Source organism: Mytilus edulis, chromosome 2, assembly GCF_963676685.1.
Source record: "Mytilus edulis chromosome 2, xbMytEdul2.2, whole genome shotgun sequence".
Taxonomy (NCBI): domain Eukaryota; kingdom Metazoa; phylum Mollusca; class Bivalvia; order Mytilida; family Mytilidae; genus Mytilus; species Mytilus edulis.
Window position 1 is genome coordinate 33,343,719 of NC_092345.1, and position 23,320 is coordinate 33,367,038.

The 23,320-nt window shown below is 31.9% G+C and overlaps 1 protein-coding gene across 1 annotated transcript; it reads right to left on the bottom strand.

Moving 5' to 3' along the window:
- Window positions 1–3,593: 3,593 nt before the first annotated feature.
- Window positions 3,594–13,767, bottom strand: LOC139510819 (uncharacterized). Its single transcript, XM_071297352.1, has 3 exons — window positions 13,481–13,767; window positions 7,856–8,008; window positions 3,594–5,839 (listed from the first exon to the last, which is right to left on the bottom strand). The coding sequence occupies exons 2-3, from the start codon at window positions 7,980–7,982 to the stop codon at window positions 3,594–3,596; spliced, it is 2,373 nt and encodes a 790-aa protein (XP_071153453.1). The 5' UTR covers window positions 7,983–8,008; window positions 13,481–13,767.
- Window positions 13,768–23,320: the final 9,553 nt, after the last annotated feature.

A 23,320-nucleotide genomic window follows, 5' to 3' on the forward strand; every position in this document is an offset into this window, starting at 1 on the left:
TTTCATCATAGTAAATAAAAGTAAACAAGTGAAGGTCGGTGGAATGCATGTTCGTTAGAGATATGTTCCTGTTATTAATTCACCTAAACATGCTTTTCAAATATAGAAGGAATATTATGGCCAATATATGTTTGTGAGAATCAAATTTATGGCAATTATTGTTAGTTTCCTCATCATTGGCGGATACGATATCAAATTATAACATTTGTCACCAATGACTTGAATCTCAAGTTATCAAATAATAGCACAGTTATTCGACATAGATATTGCTAAATTAATGTCAATAGTTACAATGCATTAGAAATCTACGACTTTTGAAAAAAAATCTATATGTTTTCAAATTTAAAGAAAAATAATCCTATACTAATTCAGACACTGGTTAAAAAAACAAAGAGATCAAGAAGCCCGCCATTTTATTTTTCATGCATGTATAGTGATGATGATGAATTTTCAATTAAAATTAAAAAAAAAGCTTATTGAATTCCGTGAATATAACTTATCCTCCAGAACTAGATATTAAAGAAACAACGAACATGCCTTCCTCTGTCTCATTTTTAGACAAAAGAAAGTATGTATAGTTGGAAACTTATTTTGTTTGTGCAAGTTTTAGATTAACACAGATAAAATTATTTGAAGTATATTCTCAAACCAGACCTAATATAACAATTATATTTTCCCCAATTTATGAAAAAACCACACAATTAAGACGAGTGAGCATCCGAGTTATTAATAAGATGTGGCTTTGTAAGTTAGGAACTCTTGCAACGAGGGGTCCGAAGATGGCCTGTTGCAAGGGAATATTTCTGGCCCTATCCAACACACCCTCATTTTCCAGTGGTGACCATCATCCCGAATGCCCTCTAATATGAAAAGTCCTGTCTCTTGTATTTATTGTTAACTTGTCTCGACAATAAGAAATTGACAGAAAATTGTTCATATAAGAAATTCATGGCATAATACATTGGGATATCATAGCAGGTCTTTAGCATGACTGACAGTAAATTGGTCCAATGTGAAATTCATTGCATAATAAATTGGGATAGCAGGTCCTTACGTTTTTTCATCGCTTTTTAAACCAAAAAGTCATTATCTATTTCGTCCACCAAAGGTAACTTTTATGACATATGACAATAAATTGGTGATTACAAGATGATCCTATACTAATTCATACTGATTACCTAGCCGTATTTGGCACAACTTTTTGGAATTTTGGATCCTCAATGCTCGTCAACTTTGTACTTGTTTGGCTTTATAAATATTTTGATATGAGCGTCACTGATGAGTCTTAAGTAGACGAAACGAGCGTCTGGCGTACTAAATTATAGTCCTGGTACTTTTGATAACTATCAGACACTTGTCAAAAACACAAGGAGATCAAAGAAAACCAGATCGTTTAATTCTTCATGCATGAATGACATTCTTTCTAACACAATAAAAAATTGCTGATTGGGTTCTATGAAATAATCCTCCAGAACTAGATATAAAAAGAAACAATGGACATGGCATCCTCTGTCTCAATTTTAGACAATAGAAATGTTGTATAGTTGAACAATTATTTTGTTTGTGTTAGTTTTAGATGAACACAGATAAAACTATTTGAAGTATATTCATTTAAAATAACCAAAACATTATATGAGAATTCTATTTCTTCTTATCTATGCACATAAACAAGACAATTAGTCAAGACAAATGAGCAAGAACTTAAATGTGAAATGCAAAGGTTTAAAAAACTATTTTATTTCATATTTTAATGAATTGGTTAAAATAAATACTACGAAAAATATTGGTAGTCGTTTGTGTATCCTCCTAATACCTATAAAACAGGTAACTTCATGGTTCATCGGGGAAAGTGCAACATGATTATCTCCCTTTGTTCCTGAATGCTGTTGACGTCATTCGTGTCCTCCCATTATGTAAACAAACAAGCATTTAAGAGTACGGAAAAGCATCCCGATATCAATAAGAAGTGGCATGAGTGCCAATAAGATCAATTTAAATAACTAATGGTAAAAATTTACAATTATAGGCCAAAGAACTGCCTTCAAAACGGGACTTGGCTAGAAAGGACAGCAAGCTATGTGCCTATTTTGTTCATGCATCGGTGTAAATATAACGGAATGTAATGCAACTGTCATACAAGTGAGAAGTTCAGCGCTATAAAACCAGGTTCAATTTGCCATTATCTACACTTGAAAATGCCTGTACCAAGCCAAGAATACGACAAATGTTTTCCATTCGATAAGGGACTTCCCGTTTTGAATTTTCCTCGGAGTTCATTATTTTTACTTTTTTTTTACTTTTTTCTATAAAGGGTATCAAATTGACTAGTGTTAACAATTCAAACAGAAAAAGCAACGGTGTGTATAAAAAACAAGAAACGAGAAGCATTGAACAAAGGCTCCTGACTTAAGACAGGTGCATACACATGCAGCAGGTTGAAACGCTTTAACACTATTAATTGAAACAGTAGTGCAACGCTAAAACATAAAAAGACACACTATAAAATGTCAACTGAAACGGCTTAACTCGACCAAAAAGACATTTAAACAAATACAAGTAAACACACATCGAAAAAATTTTGATCAATGGACCAATTTAAATGCAAGATCATACGTTCTATTAGCAGATAAATCAAATGAACATTATTCCTAAATTAATTTTGTATTTAGGTGGTAACTTACCTTACATGGAGATAACTCTGTAAATTCAGCTTAACGTTTTAATTACGTTGTGTTGTTAATGGAATATTAAGCTCATATATGATCAAAATTAGTGTTTGTCAAACTGCTATATAACAAGTGTATTTTTTTTTCTGATAAAATGGATGGTTCAAATTATTGAAATTTTTATATTTCTGTCAAAGGGTGAAAGTAAATGCTTTGTCAAAATTTTATGAATATTAAACGAGCCAAATTAATTTTAGGGAAGGTGTAGTGTAGATCTACCACCTTAATACCCCAAAAAAAAAATGTAAAGAACTGTGTGGATTTTCAACAATATCAATTGTATTGAAAATGTGTCTGTACTTAAATACGTGTTGGTTTATTCTGCATTGTAACCACAGTAATTTGGTATTTAATGTGACTATGACAGATAATATGAAAATCACTTTTCATTTATTCTCACCTAAACGTAATATTTTATTTCAAGTTGTTTTCTTACCATATTAACTTTTAATAGTAAATACATGATACAGTACTGTAACAATTACCAAACTGAAATATTTTTATTAATCTTTATTGACATATTGAAAGTTAGTTTTCGCATCCTTTTTGGTTTGAGGGCTGTCATAAAGTAGCTTGGGCACGTAAATTTTAACCCAACCAAAATTTTCCTATTTTACTTTGAGTACATGTGTACTATTTCTTGTCGACAGTTATAAATTTTCTTTACCGTCAGAGCATTTTTCATGACAATAATTTCTGTCTCAATCGATACTCCTCTCTTTCAATAGCCTGCATTTCAGAATTAATACGCCATGCTGGTTTTTTTTCACGTTTTTCATTATATATATTCGCAAGAGGGTGTGGACTTTCGTTTTCTTTCGGAATTGTGTGCAGACTTCACCGCCTATGTCATACCCAACAGGAACTCTAGTATAAAAATTCCCTTTTCCCAACAACACTTTTAGTTTTTGCTCCGATCGGTATTTCTTCTTTTATTGTATTTAAATCTTTGCAAGACACCGAACTGTCTGCCTCTTTTTCAGATTGTTCGCCAAGCTGGTTTTCATTTTTATGTTTGCGATTACCAGAATTGTTTTCATCAAATGTATCAGCTACCAAGTCAGAAGAAGGTGCATTTTCTTTCAGGAATTGTGTAAAGACTCCGTCGCCATTGCAGTACCCAAACATACTTTTAACGGTAGCTTGGTTCGGTATTTCTTCTTTTGCTGCATTTGAATCTTTGTGAGCTACTCGACTGTCTCCTAACTTACGTTTTGTTTTACCGTGTTGTGTTGAATTCTGTTTCGTTCGCTTACTAGACTTTTTTTCAGGTTTCTGCCTTTTATCATCATATTTCCCCTTTTCTTTCGGTAAGTCTAACTTTTTCGTGTATGGAGAACTTGTGCCATATTGTGCTCTGAAAATTTTACTGTTTGATTTTGCGGAAGCCTGGTTATTATGTTCTGATTTATAACGTCTGCTCGAACGTTTGGGTGCCGATTTAACTGTATACTGTGTGTTATTGTCATTTACAGCTTCAGATTGTCTTACTTCAACTTCTTTTATTGGTAATGCATTTGACGAGGCAGATTGTCTTACTTCAACTTCTTCTATTGGTAATGCATTTGACGAGTCAGATTGTCTTACTACAACTTCTTTTATTGGTAATGCATTTGACGAGTCAGATTGTCTTACTTCAACTTCTTCTATTGGTAATGCATTTGACGAGTCAGATTGTCTTACTACAACTTCTTCTATTGGTAATGCATTTGACGAGTCAGATTGTCTTACTTCAACTTCTTTTATTGGTAATGCCTTTGACGAGTCAGAATGTCTTACTTCAACTTCTTTTATTGGTAATGCATTTGACGAGTCAGATTGTCTTACTTCAACTTCTTTTATTGGTAATGCATTTGACGAGTCAGATTGTCTTACTTCAACTTCTTTTATTGGTAATGCATTTGACGAGTCAGATTGTCTTACTTCAACTTCTTTTATTGGTAATGCATTTGACGAGTCAGATTGTCTTACTTCAACTTCTTCTATTGGTAATGCATTTGACGAGTCAGATTGTCTTACTTCAACTTCTTCTATTGGTAATGCATGTGATGTCTCAGATTGTCTTACTTCAACTTCTTCTATTGGTAATGCATTTGATGTCTCAGATTGCCTTACTTCAACTTCTTCTATTGGTAATGCATTTGAAGGCTCAGCGTGTATTTCTACTACCTCTTCTATTTGTAATGCATTTGATGACTCTTTGTTTGAACCAAATATATCCGACGCAGATAATTCATCATGCCGGATCTCTGTGACGATTTTTCCATCGACAATTTTCCTTTCATCGAATGCTTCACGACTTGGAGGACGATCTTCATCAATTACCTTATTCGACCTAGAATCTTTTGTAAGCAAATGAAATTCAAGGTCACTATCATCAGTCTGGCCACTCTCTAAACTATAACAGCTAAATGTTCTAGATATATTCCTATCGTTACCGGAATGAGGTTGTAAGTTTTTGAGTAAAATGTCTTTGAAAGGAGTATTAGTATCTGCACTGACAATTTTCGGAGGTGGATGAACAAAGTTATCGTCATTGCAACCATAGTCGTCATTTATATTAAAGTTAAACTCAGAAGACGATTGATCTGAACTTACAATTTTCGGAGGTGGATGAACAAAGTTATCTTCATTGCAACCAAAGTCGTCACTTGCTTTCATGCTAAACTCAGATGATGGTGGAACAACCATTGGTTGTTTTAAAGTTTTCATTGTCTTTGATTTATTAGTATCGTCATCGCCGCCATCAGTTGTTATTGGTTTTTGTGGAGGATGTTCTATGTTTGTTTCGTCAGATAAGATGGCATATTTGTCTTCAAAGCAAAGTGGTTCCGGTAACTGGTTTTGCTGTTCTGACATTTGATCATTGAAGCCATCTATTAATTTCTGTCTTCGATAAACAGAGAGAGCAGTAGGACTGGGTGCTGTATTTGTTTTTGAAACATTTTCGTCTTTTTGTTTGGTAGTAAGACAACCATCAACAGTATAACATGGACAGGCTAAAGTTACACAACCAAGACTAATAACTGCAATATACCATCCATAAGTTATAGATTCTGTTTCTTTGTCATAAGTGTTGTGAAATACAACAACAGCGACTACCAAGCAAATCGCTGTAAACAAAAATACGCAGATTATAATAAAACAGCTGGAAAATTAAAAAAAAACACCAAAGAATTCATATTATATGGATTGTACCAGCTGTGATTTTCTCTATGTTATAATATGTACATACTGTACATGTTAGGAATTGTACAATGTAAAAATACAAGTTATAACATATATACAAAAAACTCGTTCATGTTATAACATGTACAAAATATTGCATTAAATGATTTGAACTTGTACACGATTTGAAAAGAAATTGAAATAATGCTAAAAATACATTTTATATTTATTGAACACTGAAGAACATAATCATACGCAAACTCTATAAAAGCAAGAGAGGGAATGTGCTTTTTATTTGACCATGTTTAATTATAAATAACTTTGGAATTATTGAATCTGTTTAACATTGTTGGCCTTAAGTACAACTGATTTAAATGTAATGCATCCGATAATAAATTATCTTGATAATTATTATTAAGGTACCGTGGTACCCAACACTTTCACTAAATTAATATGGCGCGTTTAATTTTCATTAAATATTGACAAAGTATTTACTTTGACCCTTTAACAAGTATATAAAGATTTCAAAAATTTTTAAACCAACCGTTTTGTCAGAAAAATTACACTGGTAATAATGCTGTTTGACAAACAACAATTTTGATCATTGAGAAGCTTAATATTTCTTTCACAACACAACGTAATTAAAACGTTTAGCTGACTTTACAGTTATCTCCCTGTAGTGTTAGGTACTACCTTAAGATCATTTCAAGAGTCCAATCTCATTTTGATGTTTTAAGTTTCGATCCTCTTTGTTAAAAAACGGGGTACTGTTTGCAGAAATTTTTCCTTAACATAACAAAAATGTTGTTGTAAAATCTATCCTAGCTATCAATTTTCGTCGAAGTCTGAACTAGTATGAAAGTATTTTACCATTGCCTTCTGATTGCAAAGTTATTTTAATTCATCAGGTGAGAATACTGAATAATGTGTGTTGACCATAATTGTGTTTTACACGATATTAGGTAATTATGAAAACTATTTATTTAGTCATTTACTGTATCAAAAAGGACAACACACACTAACATGATGAAAGAACAATGAAAAATGATGAAACTATTATTTTGGTCAATTACACTGTTGTAATAACAGAAACCTGATTGGTTCTTTTTTGTTTCATATTTTGTACAACTTAAAACCATTTCAATCCATATTTTGTACAATGTACTTTTGGACATGTATTGAATTGTATTTATGCATCGTTTAATTGAACCAAATAGTATACCTTGATCCTTAAAAGAAATAAAAAGACTAAATAAAAACTTTAACCACGCACTTTATTTGACAAACACTAATTTTGATCATCGAGAAGCTTATTATTTTCATAACAATATAGAACGTGATTAAAACGCTCAGCGAACTTTGCAGAGTTATCTCCCTGTTATGTTATGTACAACCCTTATCCGATTATTCTAATCTTTAGAAAGATATTCAAACCAAATTAAAAAAATTTCTGTAAAAGTCACCAAACTGCAACCACAATTCTGACTTATCATGTTTGACTTTGTTTTACGAAAGATAGACCGCTTCTTTGTTGTTAAGTTATCCTGTGAATTCCTTGATCAAGAAGGTAAAATATTTTAAAAGTTAAATTAAACGAACGAAATCAATTATCAGCAAACTATTTGTTACCATCTTTAAGTTGCTAAATATGAAATCAAAGCTGTCTGTAATATCAATCTTGAGCGTGATCGATAGGTTGAACTAAATCAGTCATGATATCAATGTAGCTATTTAACAAATACGTCAATAAATAAAGGATTTAAAGTTCAACATCATAATTAAACATAAGTCTTTTCTGACTATATAAACAAATCATAACCCTTAATTCGTCATAAACAAAACGTTTGATACAATAATTTAGGACTTATAGTTATACTGTCAATGGATTTTTTTCAGCTCTTTTCCTTAAGAAACCGGATGTGACGTTCATGTTTAGGTGGTTTTAACATCTTACACATTACCTGTTAGAAAAGCAAATGATGCAGCAGCAAACTTGATTCCTCTTATTTTTTTCAGGTCACGTGTCCAGAAGAATGTCATAGTGGCTAAGAAAACGCTGATCAGGTAGAAAGAAAACCCGAGGCCCATAAATACTTGCGGAATCTTGTAACTCCCTGAAAAGTACAAAAATTATAATGAATGCCTTTGTGTTTGGTAGTGAAAGTCATTAGTAATTTGCTTGGTAAATCTCTAAATCGGGATAAAATTATAAAAGATAGAATTAAATTGTTATTACAAAATCATTTTTTGTTTGTTAATGCATTCGACTGTAACTAAATGTATAACTTTTTGATTATCACAATGAAACTGAAAAACCAAACGTGTTTTGTTCAACACTTTCAATATTAATCGATTCTTAATAATTTAACTCTCAAAATGACATTTTGTATTGTGTATATTAATGATTTGACACTAAAGCATACGACAAACCGGATACACTTCTTTCTCTTTTACTTCCATTCTCATATAGAGTTATATGATCTGTAATAGTTATCCCTTATCTTAAAAATCTTCTATGCAGGGTTTCGTTACATGTTTTTGTATTTGTCTTTCTTTTTGTCATTTTACTTTTCGTTCATACTGTTGTTTGTTTTTATTGGACTTCTGGTATTTGGTTGTACCCTTGGTAATTCCGTTGATCATGACTGGAGTTCCTAATCAATTATATATATTGATCTTTGGTCTGAATCAAATTCTCCTTATCTCATGATTTGTTATTAACTAATTTTTTATCGCCAAAAATAAAAAAAAACTGTTTTGTAAATTTATTTTATTATTGTTCCATTTGTGTAGTCTTCCCGATTGTGACAGATTGACTGAATGTGACTTTATATGTGGGCAGATCAATGAATGACCAAGGGCACAATCAACTGCGGAAATTTTATATTTTTTTGTTAAAATCAGACAGAACAAAATCTTTCTAGTCGGTGAATAGTTTATAGGATTATTGTTACAGGATACCTTCCAAACTCAACATTCAAAAGACTGGACACGCTGAAATGTCTCGCCTGTTTTACTGACCATTGATTTTATGTTGATAGTCCTAGATATAAAGCTCCAGTTCAAATAAGCCAAAGCGGAAATACATGTTCACTTTACTGTTTAACAGTTATTCTAATTACCAAGTAAAGTTGACCTCTAACTTATAGTTTCTCAGAAACTAACTTAACCAAGAAATCGTTACATTCATGAACGCCAAATAAAAAATAAGGTCAAGGTCAGATGAACCATGCCAGACAGACATGTATACTGTATCGTCAATCTGTGCATTAAGCATAGTTGACTTATTGCTTATAGTTCCTAAGAATCATTCTTAACCATGAAAAGATAACAATGCCCAATGAACCATGAAAATGAAGTCAAGGTCAGGTGACAATGCAAGAAATACCCCTTACAATTATTCCATACACCAAATCATAAAAACTTAATATTGACCAATGAACCGCGAAAATAACGAAGAGGTCAAATAACCTACCAGACTGACATGAATATCATAACATATTTCCATACACCAAAAAAGCTGACCTACTGCAAAGTGTATAAGAAAGAAAAAGGGAAAAAACTCAAAAATTTGCAATCATTCTATACATCAAATATAGTAGAACTACTGCTTATAGTATCTGAGATATGACCTGACCACGAAAACTTAACCTTGTTCGCTGATCCATAAAATGAGGTTGAGGCCAGATGAATATATTTTGACAGACAAGAAGACCTTGCAATGTACGACCATACAAATTATAGTAACCATATTACAAAGAAATAATCATTAAAAGATATATTAACTTTTTTTCATATATTGTGAATTATTTATTATTCGTTGGATAACAATTTTCGTGGGTTTCGAATTGAAATGTTCAATGAATATCAACTGCGGAAATTTTATATTTTTTTGTTAAAATCAGACAGAACAAAATCTTTCTAGTCGGTGAATAGTTTATAGGATTATTGTTACAGGATACCTTCCAAACTCAACATTCAAAAGACTGGACACGCTGAAATGTCTCGCCTGTTTTACTGACCATTGATTTTATGTTGATAGTCCTAGATATAAAGCTCCAGTTCAAATAAGCCAAAGCGGAAATACATGTTCACTTTACTGTTTAACAGTTATTCTAATTACCAAGTAAAGTTGACCTCTAACTTATAGTTTCTCAGAAACGAACTTAACCAAGAAATCGTTACATTCATGAACGCCAAATAAAAAATAAGGTCAAGGTCAGATGAACCATGCCAGACAGACATGTATACTGTATCGTCAATCTGTGCATTAAGCATAGTTGACTTATTGCTTATAGTTCCTAAGAATCATTCTTAACCATGAAAAGATAACAATGCCCAATGAACCATGAAAATGAAGTCAAGGTCAGGTGACAATGCAAGAAATACCCCTTACAATTATTCCATACACCAAATCATAAAAACTTAATATTGACCAATGAACCGCGAAAATAACGAAGAGGTCAAATAACCTACCAGACTGACATGTATATCATAACATATTTCCATACACCAAAAAAGCTGACCTACTGCAAAGTGTATAAGAAAGAAAAAGGGAAAAAACTCAAAAATTTGCAATCATTCTATACATCAAATATAGTAGAACTACTGCTTATAGTATCTGAGATATGACCTGACCACGAAAACTTAACCTTGTTCGCTGATCCATAAAATGAGGTTGAGGCCAGATGAATATATTTTGACAGACAAGAAGACCTTGCAATGTACGACCATACAAATTATAGTAACCATATTACAAAGAAATAATCATTAAAAGATATATTAACTTTTTTTCATATATTGTGAATTATTTATTATTCGTTGGATAACAATTTTCGTGGGTTTCGAATTGAAATGTTCAATGAATATCATATTTTCGATAAGATTTGTATACAGAGAGTGGCGAAACCACGAAATCAAATATCCACGAATATGTAAGTTTTCAGTTATTCACGAAAATTGATACCCTCGAAGATAAATGAATCCACAGTAGTTACTGAACCATGAAAATGAGATCAAGGACAACGGACATGTAACGTCTACAGAAACTTAATAACAACAGGCATCTAGTTTTCTTCGACCTCGTAGAATGAACAACTGTTTTAAAGTTGTTGAATATATATAACTAATTATAAACCGACGGCACCGGATCACTATTCAAATGTCGAACTTTCTGCGACGGAAGTCAAAGCTCGACAAAAAACTTAGCTGAATTCAAAAGTGATGAGAAAATGATTTTAATGGTATTTTTATTTTCAGCATTTTGAGCTTCGGCGGGATTGCTTGATTCTAGTCGCTTTGATACTGAGATCTACTTACATTCAGTTATATTATGTCAAGCATATAAAAAAGAAGAAGTGGTATGATTGCCAATGAGACAACTGTCAAAAGGAGACCAAATTGACACAGAAATAAACAACTATAGTTCACCATACAGCCTTTAACAATAACAAAGCCCATACCGCATAGTGAGCTATAAAAGACCCCGAAATGACAATGTTAAACAGTTAAAACGAGAAAGCTAACGGCCTAATTTACAAAAAAAAATGAACGAACAACAAATATGTAACACATAAACTACGGAAGCCCATAGGGGACCTACAAAAAAATAAAATTATTTCGTTATCTCAATATATATATCGTTATTTCGATATAATTAAATCGTTATTTCGATATAATTAAATCGTTATCTCGATATATTTATATCGTTATCTCGATAAATATTTATTTCGTTATCTCGATATAATTATATCGTTCTCTCGATATTTAAATCGTTATATCGATATATTTATTTCGTTATCTCGATATAATTTCATCGTTATCTCGATATATTTATTTCGTTATCTCGTTATCTCGATATTTAAATCGTTATATCGATATATTTATTTCGTTATCTCGATATAATTACATATAATAATTTATTGCAATTCTTGTCTCGCCTGCCACGAAGGTTGCAGTATGCGAGACATAGGTATTACTATCAGGTGGCGTAAACTATTTGTTTAAAGCTTTATATTTCAGAAGCCAGAAGACCTGTATGCTTCATATCTTGTATGCATATAACTTATGTTACGAAGTTTCCGTCTGTCATATCTCCTTTGTCCCTGACCTCATTTTCATGGTTCAGCGACTGCTTGAAAAAAAAAAGCTCTTTTGTCCTATGAATTTCTCACTTATTATGAGTAATAGGATAACCATATTTGGTATATGGGTTCATTGCAATGTCTTCAAGTCTGTCAGACAAGTTTCACCTGACCTCGACCTCATTTCATGGATCAGTGATCAAGGTTAAAGTTACGTGATTAGGTCCGTTTCTCAAATACTATAAACTAGGTCAACCATATGTGGTGTATGGAATGACTAAAACGGGTACATGTCAGTCTGGCAGGTTTCATTTGACCTTGACCTCATTTTCATGGTTCATTGGTTATTGTATTTTTTTTAATTTTTTTTTAGTCTGTTTTTTAAGTACTATAAGCGACAGTTCAACTACAAATGTATATTAGGTGTATGTTATTACTGTAATGGGAACATTATCTAAGGCAGAACAATCTTCATATCATCAACAACCTTCCTTCTTGTGTTTTATGATAAGCTTAATAAACCCACATGTGCCGATGGGCTGCGCCACCTTTTTATTATTCTTATTTAATTCTTATAATACTTAATTTAACTTTAACTATAATAACACTATTATTAGTGCAATTAAATGAAATAATGAAAGAATGTTTTCAAATAAAAATTAAACATGACGACGAATAGTGATCCCTATATGTCGCTTCTGCGTGCGCAGGCGACATAAAATGAGGGTCTACCCAACAAGCGCATGTGAATCAGTCTGCGACATTTCTAAACGATGGCAGGGTTCACCTGACATCCACCTCATTTCATGGATCAGTGATCAAGGTTAAAGTAACATGATTAGGTCCGTTTCTCAGATACTATAAGAAGTAGGCCAGCTATACGTGGTGTATGGAATGATTGTAAGGGGTACATGTCAGTCTGGCAGGTTTCATCTGACCTTGACCTCATTTTCACGGTTCATTGATCAATGTTAAGTTTTTGTGTTTTGGTCTGTTTTTCTAATACTATAAGCCATAGGTCAACTATATTTGGTGTATGGGATGATTGTAAGGTGTACATGTCTGTCTGGCAGGTGTCATTTGTCCTTGACCTAATTTTCATGGTTCATTGGTCAATGTTAAGTGTAGCGGATCACATCATTCAGGCAGGCATCAAATTATAATAAGACGATAACTCAAGTATGCGGTATAAATATGTATCTTTTATTCCTCAAAATTACACTTAATTTTGGCTTCTTATACTCATATATTATATCAACCGATTCTCTACAATAGAATACAAATACACATAAACATACATCGTAAGTAAAAATATAACTTAAAACACTAAAATCATCATACTAAACAAACAATAGGAAACACTTTCTTTCACGCTTAATGAATAACTTGTTAAAGTAAAAAGTTAATTGAAATAAATATTACTTTATAAATACTTTTACAATTCTTAATATTTCTTCTTTAAATAAATATTGTTCTTAAAAATGTACATAAATTATTTCTTACCGATTATGATCTCTCTATAAATAACGATGTGTCTCCGTAATCAAATAATTTGTAATGAATAAAAACTATAGACAACGTAACGTACGTAAAAGGCTAAACGTCATAAAACTTTAAAAACGGGAAATATAGCAATTCATAAGAGCGCAACGTTACATGTATGCGCAAATACCCAAAAATCGTATCTACAAGTATTACAAATAAAAGAAATAACTTCAGTAATAATTAATGAAGTAACCCAACAATTTGGAATTACATTTCAAATCTAACATTAAGTCTTCATGGTTTGGTCTTTTTCTTGTATACTATAATCAATAAGTCAACTATGTTTGGTGTATGGAATGATTGTAAGGTGTACATGTCTGTCTGGCAGGGTTCATCTGACCTTGACCTCATTTTCATGGTTCATTGGTTAGTGTTTAGTTTTCCTGTTTAAGTCTCCTTCTTAGATACTATAAGCAATAGGTCAACTTTATGTGATGGATGGTATGATTGTAAGGTGAACATGTCTGTCTGTCTTGTTTTATATGACCTTGATCTCATTTTCATGGATCAATGATAATTTTAAGTTTATATATGTGATACTTGTAGTGAAACTTTATCTTTAGGACTATCAATATTAAACCAATCATGGTTAGTAAAGCAGGCGTGACATTTCAGCGTGTGCACTCTTGTTTAACGAATCCACTACAAAGTAGCAACAGGACCTATATAGTGAACACCTATATCAAGTTTGGTTCGATTCTGGTTAGTGATTCTCAAAAAGGGAGATGCAAATGTGGTTTTCCATAGGGTTTCAATGCAAATTTTGACCTCCGCTAGTGGCCAGACAGTTTGAATTTCGGATCGGCTCAAAAAGTAACAACACTTGTTAAGGACTTTGGTAAGAATATATTAACTTATAATTAGATTCAATCAAATCAATTCAGTAGTTATAGAAAACTCTTGAAAATCGACCAAACAGAATGTTCAAAGTCCCCTGGTGGACGTACTTACGGACGGGCGGACGGACAAGGGTAACACTATATGCCAGAATACCCATAGTGGTTCCAAAGAAGATTTTAAAACTAAACGGTTAATGGACGGAAGACGGATGCATGATGATGGCATTAGCTGAGGCTCATGTGATTCTTCAGATGAGGTGCAACAAAACACAAACCAACATATAAATATAAAAAAGAAGATGTGGTATGATTGCCAATGAGACAACTCGCCACAAGAGACCAAATGACTCAGAAATTAACAGCTATAGGTCACCGTACGGCCTTCAACAATGAACAAAGCCCATACCGCATAGTCAGCTATAAAAGGCCCCGAAATCACAAATGTAAAACAATTCAAACAAGAAAACTAACGGCCTACTTAATGTACAAAAAAAATGAACGAAAAACAAATATGTAACACAGCAACAAACGACAACCACTGAATTACATGCCCCTGACTTGGGACAGGCACATACATACATAATGTGGCGGGGTTAACCATGTTAGCGGGATCCCAACCCTCCCCTTTTTTTTCAAGCAGTCACTGAACCATGAAAATGAGGTCAGGGACAAAGGAGATATGACAGACGGAAACTTCGTACCATAAGGTATATGCATACAAGATATGAAGCATACAGGTCTTCTGGCTTCTGAAATATAAAGCTTTAAACAAATAGTTTACGCCACCTGATAGTAATACCTATGTCTCGCATACTGCAACTTTCGTTGCAGGCGAGACAAAAATTGCGCAATTATATGTAATTATATATATCGAGATAACGAAATAAATATATCGATATAACGATTTAAATATCGAGATAACGATATAATTATATCGAGATAACGAAATAAATATTTATCGAGATAACGATATAAATATATCGAGATAACGGTTTAATTATATCGAAATAACGATTTAATTATATCGAAATAACGATATATATATTGAGATAACGAAATAATTTTATTTTTTTGTAGGTCCCCTATGGGCTTCCGTAATAAACAAACGACAACCACTGAATTACAGGCTCCTCTTAACAGCGTCCTCACTATGCATAATGAAAAACAACGCATCATATATACAATGTATTATACTTACGGGTCTGGATGTGGTACTTCATTTCCTTATTATTTAACTATTTAGATCTATTTTTTCTTTATTTTTTTTTTATCTATTTTGATTCTTATCGTTTAAATATATCAGCTTTATTCTATTTTTTTATGCCACATTTATGGGAAGTATGTTTTTGGTCTGTGCGTCCGTCCGTCCGTCTCTCCCGCTTCAGGTTAAAGGTTTTACTCGAGGTAGTTTTTGATAAAGTTGAAGTTCAATCAACTTGAAACTTAGTACACATGTCAAATTATAGATTTCCCTCCATTTTCACGGTCCACTGAACATAGAAAATGATAGTGCCGATAGGACATCCGTGTACTATTGACACATGCTTGTTGTGCTTATTTTTCTCTATTCATTACATTTTTACCCTACATTCTGCACTTTCTAACTAATATTCTCTATTCTGTATATTACATCCTTTCTCTAACATACAGTAACAATATGCTTTTCCAAATTGATAACAACATGCTAGGATTTTAGGATTTGTTTTTAGGAAAATGTAAACTTAGTACTACGTACATTTGTACAAGATGCTTTCCATAACTTAGGGAGCTAACATTCATCCTAGCACACCCTCGGTAATATACTAAAGAAGATATCCCAAATTTGTCCTGGCCTTGTGGCTTTTAAAATTTCTATTACGATATTTAGCTTACTCAGACTCAGAAATCATCCAGTCAAAGTACATGATTTTGTATTTTAGCACAAATATAAAAGTGTTTACGGCCGAAATTTTTGTTGTCATGAATTAAATAGACACCCCATAAAATATGTATCGCTTTATATAGATATAGGAAGCTGTGGTATGCGTGCCAATGAGACAACTCTCCATCCACGTAAATATTCATAATACACAATTATAGGTCACGGTACGGCCTTCGACAAGGAGCCTTGGCTCACGCCGTAAAGCAAGATATAAAGGGCCCTAAAAATTACTAATGTAAAACCAACGCTCTAATCTATATAAAAACGAAAGACACGTATAAACTACAAAAACAGACGACAACTACTGTACAACAGATTTCTGACTTAGGACAGGTGCAAAAAAAAAAAATGCAGCGGGATTAAACGTTATAATGGTACCAAACCTTCTCCCTTTTCTGAAGCAATAGTATTCATATTATTAAGAATTTATGGTGACTGTGTTTATGTGACTCATACAACAATGTGCATAACCTACCTATTGTATTCATTGTTATTTTGTTCTCTTCCTGTACACACAAACTGACAAATAGTTGCTACTGGACGTTGAGCAAAAAATAATTAATCAATCAATATTACTTTTGAGTTTGTTTTGTGCTGATGTTCTTAAGATTTAGATAATCTATTTTTTGTAAATAGACTTCTTAAAAGTTACCTTTTCAACAATGTAATCATATCTTTGTTTACAGGATTGTATTTATCGGTATAAATATTGTTTTCGTTATAAAAATAAAAAAAAGTGTGTGATAACTTTTTGTGAGGGAAATCGATAGATATAGGAAGATGTGGTGTGAGTGCCAATGAGACAACTATAGCCGGGTGAAATGGCTATTCGACTATATGTAAATCAAGGAGGCAGATTTGGCTGCTTAAACTTTTATTTTAGCAATCCGAAAAGACCGAACAACAAACTCAAAAACTAAATGTAAAGCAACATACAAACAATAACAATATATTTATAAAATTGGAATTTCAGAGTACACACAAAGTTTAAAGAACTTGATATGGAACATTTTTGTAATACTAATTTGATTATTGATAAACATGTTATAAGAAATATTGAGAATATCTGTTTCAATAGATTTAAAGAGCAATGGTAAAATGTCAAACGAGCGTAGTAAACTACGTACTTACAGACTGTTCACAAATGAATTTGGTGAAGAAAATCATTTATTAAAAATTATACCGGGTAAATATAGGAGTGCCTAAGCTAAATTTAGAAGTGGTAATGCTCCTTTGAAAATTGAGACTGGAAGGTATGAAGGTCTTTTAGTTGAAAAGAGAATTTGTTTTAACGGTATTTGTAATGAAAATCTTTTAATTGAAGATGAAAAACATGTATTAATGAATTGTCCTTTGTATAAAGATTTGCGTTTTTATTTGTTTAATCAAGCATCTCTTTTTAATGTTAATTTTATGCAATTGTCTGAATACGATAAATTTATATTTTTATTCACAGATAAAAACATGTACTTTTATACTGCCAAAATCTGCAATGACATTTTATTGAAGAGAAAATGTATTTTATATAGATAATTTTAGTGTAAATACTGTATATACTGTTTAGATAGTCTCTCATAACTCTTTTTATGGTGGCTCTTGTATGTTTTATGATTTTGTTTTATCAACTGTTTGTATGTTTCATATAATGAAGAGGTGAGACTTAAATAAAATATTGTCTCGTCTTGTCTTGTCTTGTCTACAAACAATAACAATATATATAAGCACAAGAAATTAAAGGATTAAGCAAATTAACAGATGACAAATTAGAAATAACAATAGATTAAAAGAGTAATCAATGTCCGACACGTATTTGTGAAATAAAGTCTAAACTGTCACAGAGAATAAATAATGAGATAAATAGAGTAAATGCATTTTAGACCTTTGTCCAAGATTATGACACATAATCCGCGTAAAACACTTATGCCTAAATTTACGACAAAGTCTAGAATATTAAATAAATACAAAACCTAAATATACATTGAATTACTAAAATATTGTTTAAAAACTAATTTCATTGCACTGTCCAAATTGTCCGGTCATACAACTCTCCATCCAAATAACAATTTAAAAAAAAGTAAACCATTTTAGGTCAATGTACGGCCTTCAACACGGAGCCTTGGCTCACACCGAACAACAAGCTATAAATTGCCCCAAAATTACTAGTGTAAAACCATTTAAACGGGAAACGATGTTTGCTATACCGCTGTTCGTTTCAACGCAATTTATGACCATACCAGTTTATCAACTTGAATGCATATTTTTTTTGCAGTGTTTTAAGAAATAATTTTATACAAATATATCATGCTTACAAGGGGTATTTGCCAAAAATACCGGTTGAGAGGTACAAATTTCCAGAGCCGTTAGGCGAGGGAAATTTGGTTACCTCGAAACCGGTATTTTTGGCAAATACCCCTTGTAAGCATGATATAATTGTTTAATTCCACCGAATGTTCCACCTAAAAAAGGTTATTATAATCAGGTGTCCTATGAAATTTCGACTTGAATGTACAATTTGTTTATACTCTGCAGCTGTGCTAAATGCGCAGTCAAATTGCATTGACCGTATAATCATTTCTTATAATTTTTTTATGTACAGTCACTGACTGTATTTATATCTCCCTTTTTATGATAATAAGCTGCTTCTCGGCTGACTACTTCACTTTGTTCATCAGTTTCAGTGAAGTGTAATACAAGTGGATTCCAGTTTTATGTGACCGGTTGACAATTCCTTTCCGTTGAGTTTTATTTATGACGTCATTCTCCGAATTTTTACGTCATTCAGTCCAAATTCAATAATGATGCTTTTTATCCTAAATATTTCATCTAAAACCATGTATTTAGAATGACCATGAATTTGTCATATTAGAAATAATTCATTAAGTTATTTTTAGACATGGTATTCCCAATCTGCCATGGTATTTGCTAACATGGAATTCCCTAATGGCAAATACCCCGGCAGAGAAAAGAAAATCTCAATATATAGAAATTGGTGAAAAATGCCATGTTTCTCATCCAATCAAAATACAGCATTATTACATAAGGTGGAATTATACTTTAAAATCACGTACCATTTGTGAATTATTTAATGTTTTACCAGTACGAATTTTCTGTATAAAGTCAATAATTGTGTGAACTTTTAAAGCTCAAACTTTTTATAGCCTTAAATACGCTAATGAAAGGTCCGAAAACTATACCAATACAGAACGACATATTTTTGGAATTGTAGCAAAACGTTTGGTCGACAAATTTTAATTCGTTATTGCATAAATATCAACTTCAAATATCTGTCATTTTCTCCCTACCCAGTTTACCCCTATTACTTATTATGATGTGGCCTGGACATTGTTATTGAATCTTATGCAATTTGATTGGATTCAGTTCTTTTTGATTACCTTCAAAGCTCAGACAGTAAGAAATTAATACTTTTAAAGAAAATCCAATATCTATTCTGACTTCGGATATTTTGCTCCAATATATTCTTTGCCATAATACTCATTAGTTACTATAGGGTTTTTCAATTTTGTGGAATTTTTATATACAAACATAAAAAAACGCACGACGATATCAATGATAAAACGTGCTCAAGGTATTTTTAAATATTCAAAACTTAATGTTTCTTGTACCTCATAGTTTTTATAACGTACATTTTTGATAATTTCATAGTTAAAATTAACAAACTTATAAAGATCGTTCTATGTTTGTGTTGTGTCTAGAAACAAAAAAAAAACACGTTTTAAATTGTCTTTATTTTCAGGTTGTGTACGTTTCGTTGTCATTACACCTTTTTATACTGTACGCTTCGATGACAAAATATTGCGTGTGTCAATGCATTTTGCGTGTATGAAATAATGCTTTGATATGATTATAACCAATATGCATGTTTAACAATAGATAATTAACCACCAAAACATGCAGACAGCAATCCATAGTATATGTTGTATTGTCAAAACACTCTTGGAGATATTTTGTACATGAAAAAAAAGTCCTCATGTATACGGAAATTGAATTTGTTGAAATATAATAACTCGACAGATGCAAATATGACTAAGCATACATTTACACACGTCCGAATATCTAATTTGATAGCATTTTTGAAAATGTTTACCTTACGACAGTCAATGTACGGCTAGGGGTGAGTTGGGCGCCCGCTAACATGTTTAATCCCGCCATATTCTGTATGTGCATGTCTAAAGCCAGGAGTTTGTAAACAATTGTTATATATATTTTTGTGTTCACTATTTTGTGCAAAAATTAGGCTGTAAGTTTTCTCTTATGAATTGTTTTACATTTGTCATTTCGGCGTGACTTTTTAGCTGACTCTGCAGTATGGGCTCTGTTCATTGTTAAAGGCCGTACGGGGACCTATAGTTATTAATTTTATAAAGTGTTCAAAAACGACAAATGTAACACAATTAAAAGGAGAAAACGTACGGTCTGATTTATGTACAAAAACACAATAAAGGGAAAACAAATATGATACACAGAAGTGAATTACAACCATTGAATTACAAGCTCCTGACTTTGAAAAGTCACATAGTATGGGGCGGGCTTAAAATGATTGATGATGCTTACCTTCCCCCATTTTGTTAACCTGGGACAGTGGCATAAGAGCTTATAACAAGGACAACATCAGTTGATAAGGGCTTAACTCATCAGATCGATATATATATATATGTTGTTTGTGCTGTTTTTAGACCCTTCTACAACGAAATTTGTTTGACATGCACACGTATAAAAAATGCGGTTTTTATCCAACGCAATCATAGGTTTGAACGTAGTTTTCAATTTAGACTCGTTTATATATGTATATATATACATAACACATAAAAACCCTAACAAAAATACAAAAGATACATGGTACAGGTCTAAGTATTCTCGCAGTTACTGAGAGCAAGTGGTCAAAGAAAAGACCACCAGAGAGAAGCATAACCTTGTACAATACCAATATATAGGTATCGGCAGATTGTAAAACTGTGAATTGACTTATGTGTAATGATTTTAATTTACTGTAAAACTTATAGTGCCTAGTGATTGTGTGAGGAAGACAAAATTGACCTTAAAACGATCGTATTGTCTTTTGATGTCCAAAAATAGGCAGATCGTACATATAAACCCCAAAACGTAGGTCTTTCTTTTTATTTTCTAAATCCATAAAAATTGTCCAAGTGATTATATATTTCCAGTTTTTCGTATTTTGCAATGTTTTCATGTCTCACAAGAAATTATTTTATAGTCAAGAAACTTCACCACAGAATTTAAAAAAAAAATGTAAGCAGATAGATCTAATAATATGCTTTCAGATAAAAAAAAAAAAAAAACAAGTTGCTTTCTTTAAAAAAAGAAAAGCAATACATGAACCTAAGACCGCTGACTACCGTGTCACCAAAAGATTGTTGCTGAATTTGTGTTTACTTTTGTATTAACTGTAAATAGAAGATGCTAGTTGAAAGTATATGTTTACAGCTTCTATTTGAATGAGCCGATTTGAATAGTCATTTTGAAGCTCGATTATTTTATTTATTACTTGGGAAAGTGCATAATTTTTCCAATTATAAGCATTTGGCAAATTGTCATTTCTCCCAACCGGATGACTTATGCAAATTGCACAAACCTATCGCAGTAAAATTTTATGCTCTCTCTTTGCTTTATAATCTGGAATTCTGAATGCATTTATTTTATATATCATATCTTTATATTTTGTTTCCTACATGAATGCCTTTATGACCAACTCGTATTTGAAGCTGTCTTTACTCATGGTAGATGTTTTATGCGGTGAAACCTGTGACATGCAATTGATTGGGACCTCTTATGAAGAGACTTATTTGGGTCTCATAAAACATCTCAAATTTTAAGGATTTCCTGATTTTACTTTTAAAATCAATTCAAACATTATATAGGGAAACTTTAGTTTTGCTGAAGAATGTCTTAGTTCAGAAGTTTATGACTACCTGCATACACTTTCAAAATAACCAATTTATATAAAAAGGTATGTAGTTATAAAAATATACCAGAATTAAAATGATGTACACGAGTTAAGTCTGCAAAAAAAGCATCAGTGACGCTCTAATGAAAAAATTTAAAAGGCTAAATACATTACAAAGTTAAGGAATCTTTTCTTTGGGTAGACAATCCTTAACTTTTCGAAAATGTCAAAGTTTATAAAAGGACAGTGACTCAAAAAAGAAACAAAAGAGAAACATCTCGAGGTCAGAATACCGTTAGTTATGATGACCGTGCTTGGAAGTCACATGTAAAGCTCTTTCTGCCGTGTTCTGAATTTAGATAACAAAAACGAAAATAAGCTTTCACGAGTGAACTTAATACTATTACATGCAAGTAGTATTTTAGTGCACGAAATAGTAAATAGAAAGCATCTCACTGATACTCAGGAAAAGAATACGCATTTGCGTTATGACATATCTTAATATCATAGTTGAATTCGAATGTAAAACGGACTACATTAAATGTTTTGACTTCGGATTCATTGACATTGGCCTTTGACATGTGATTTATAAAGTGAACGAATCAAGACGTGTAGACTAGTTGTTCAACACAATGAACACAATTTTTTAAACCGTACCATAGTAAAAATATGTAGATGCTATAAGGCTAAACTTTGAAAAATTGATTGACAATTTTACAATAAACTAACGTTCTTGTTAGTAATCTTTTCCAAATTCTCTTAAATATAGACTATATAACATCAATAAACACGAACGTCAAATATTTGCGGATGGACATTGAATTTATCGAATGAATCTAAATCATAACATTCCACTATATATATGAATATATTACTATACAAAATATAAGCAAAGACTACTAAATCCATACTAAAACAGTATAAAATAATCAACATTATGGTTGTAATTAAATTTTGTTGTGATTATTGTAAATTATTTTTTACGGTTGTTGTGAGCTGCAAAGATTAGAAATAAATCTTTATGTAATATATTATTGAGAACACACAAGTATTTTTATTCACGACCGTTTAAAAATCTAAATATTTAATAAATTCATCTTACTTTCTGTTTTATG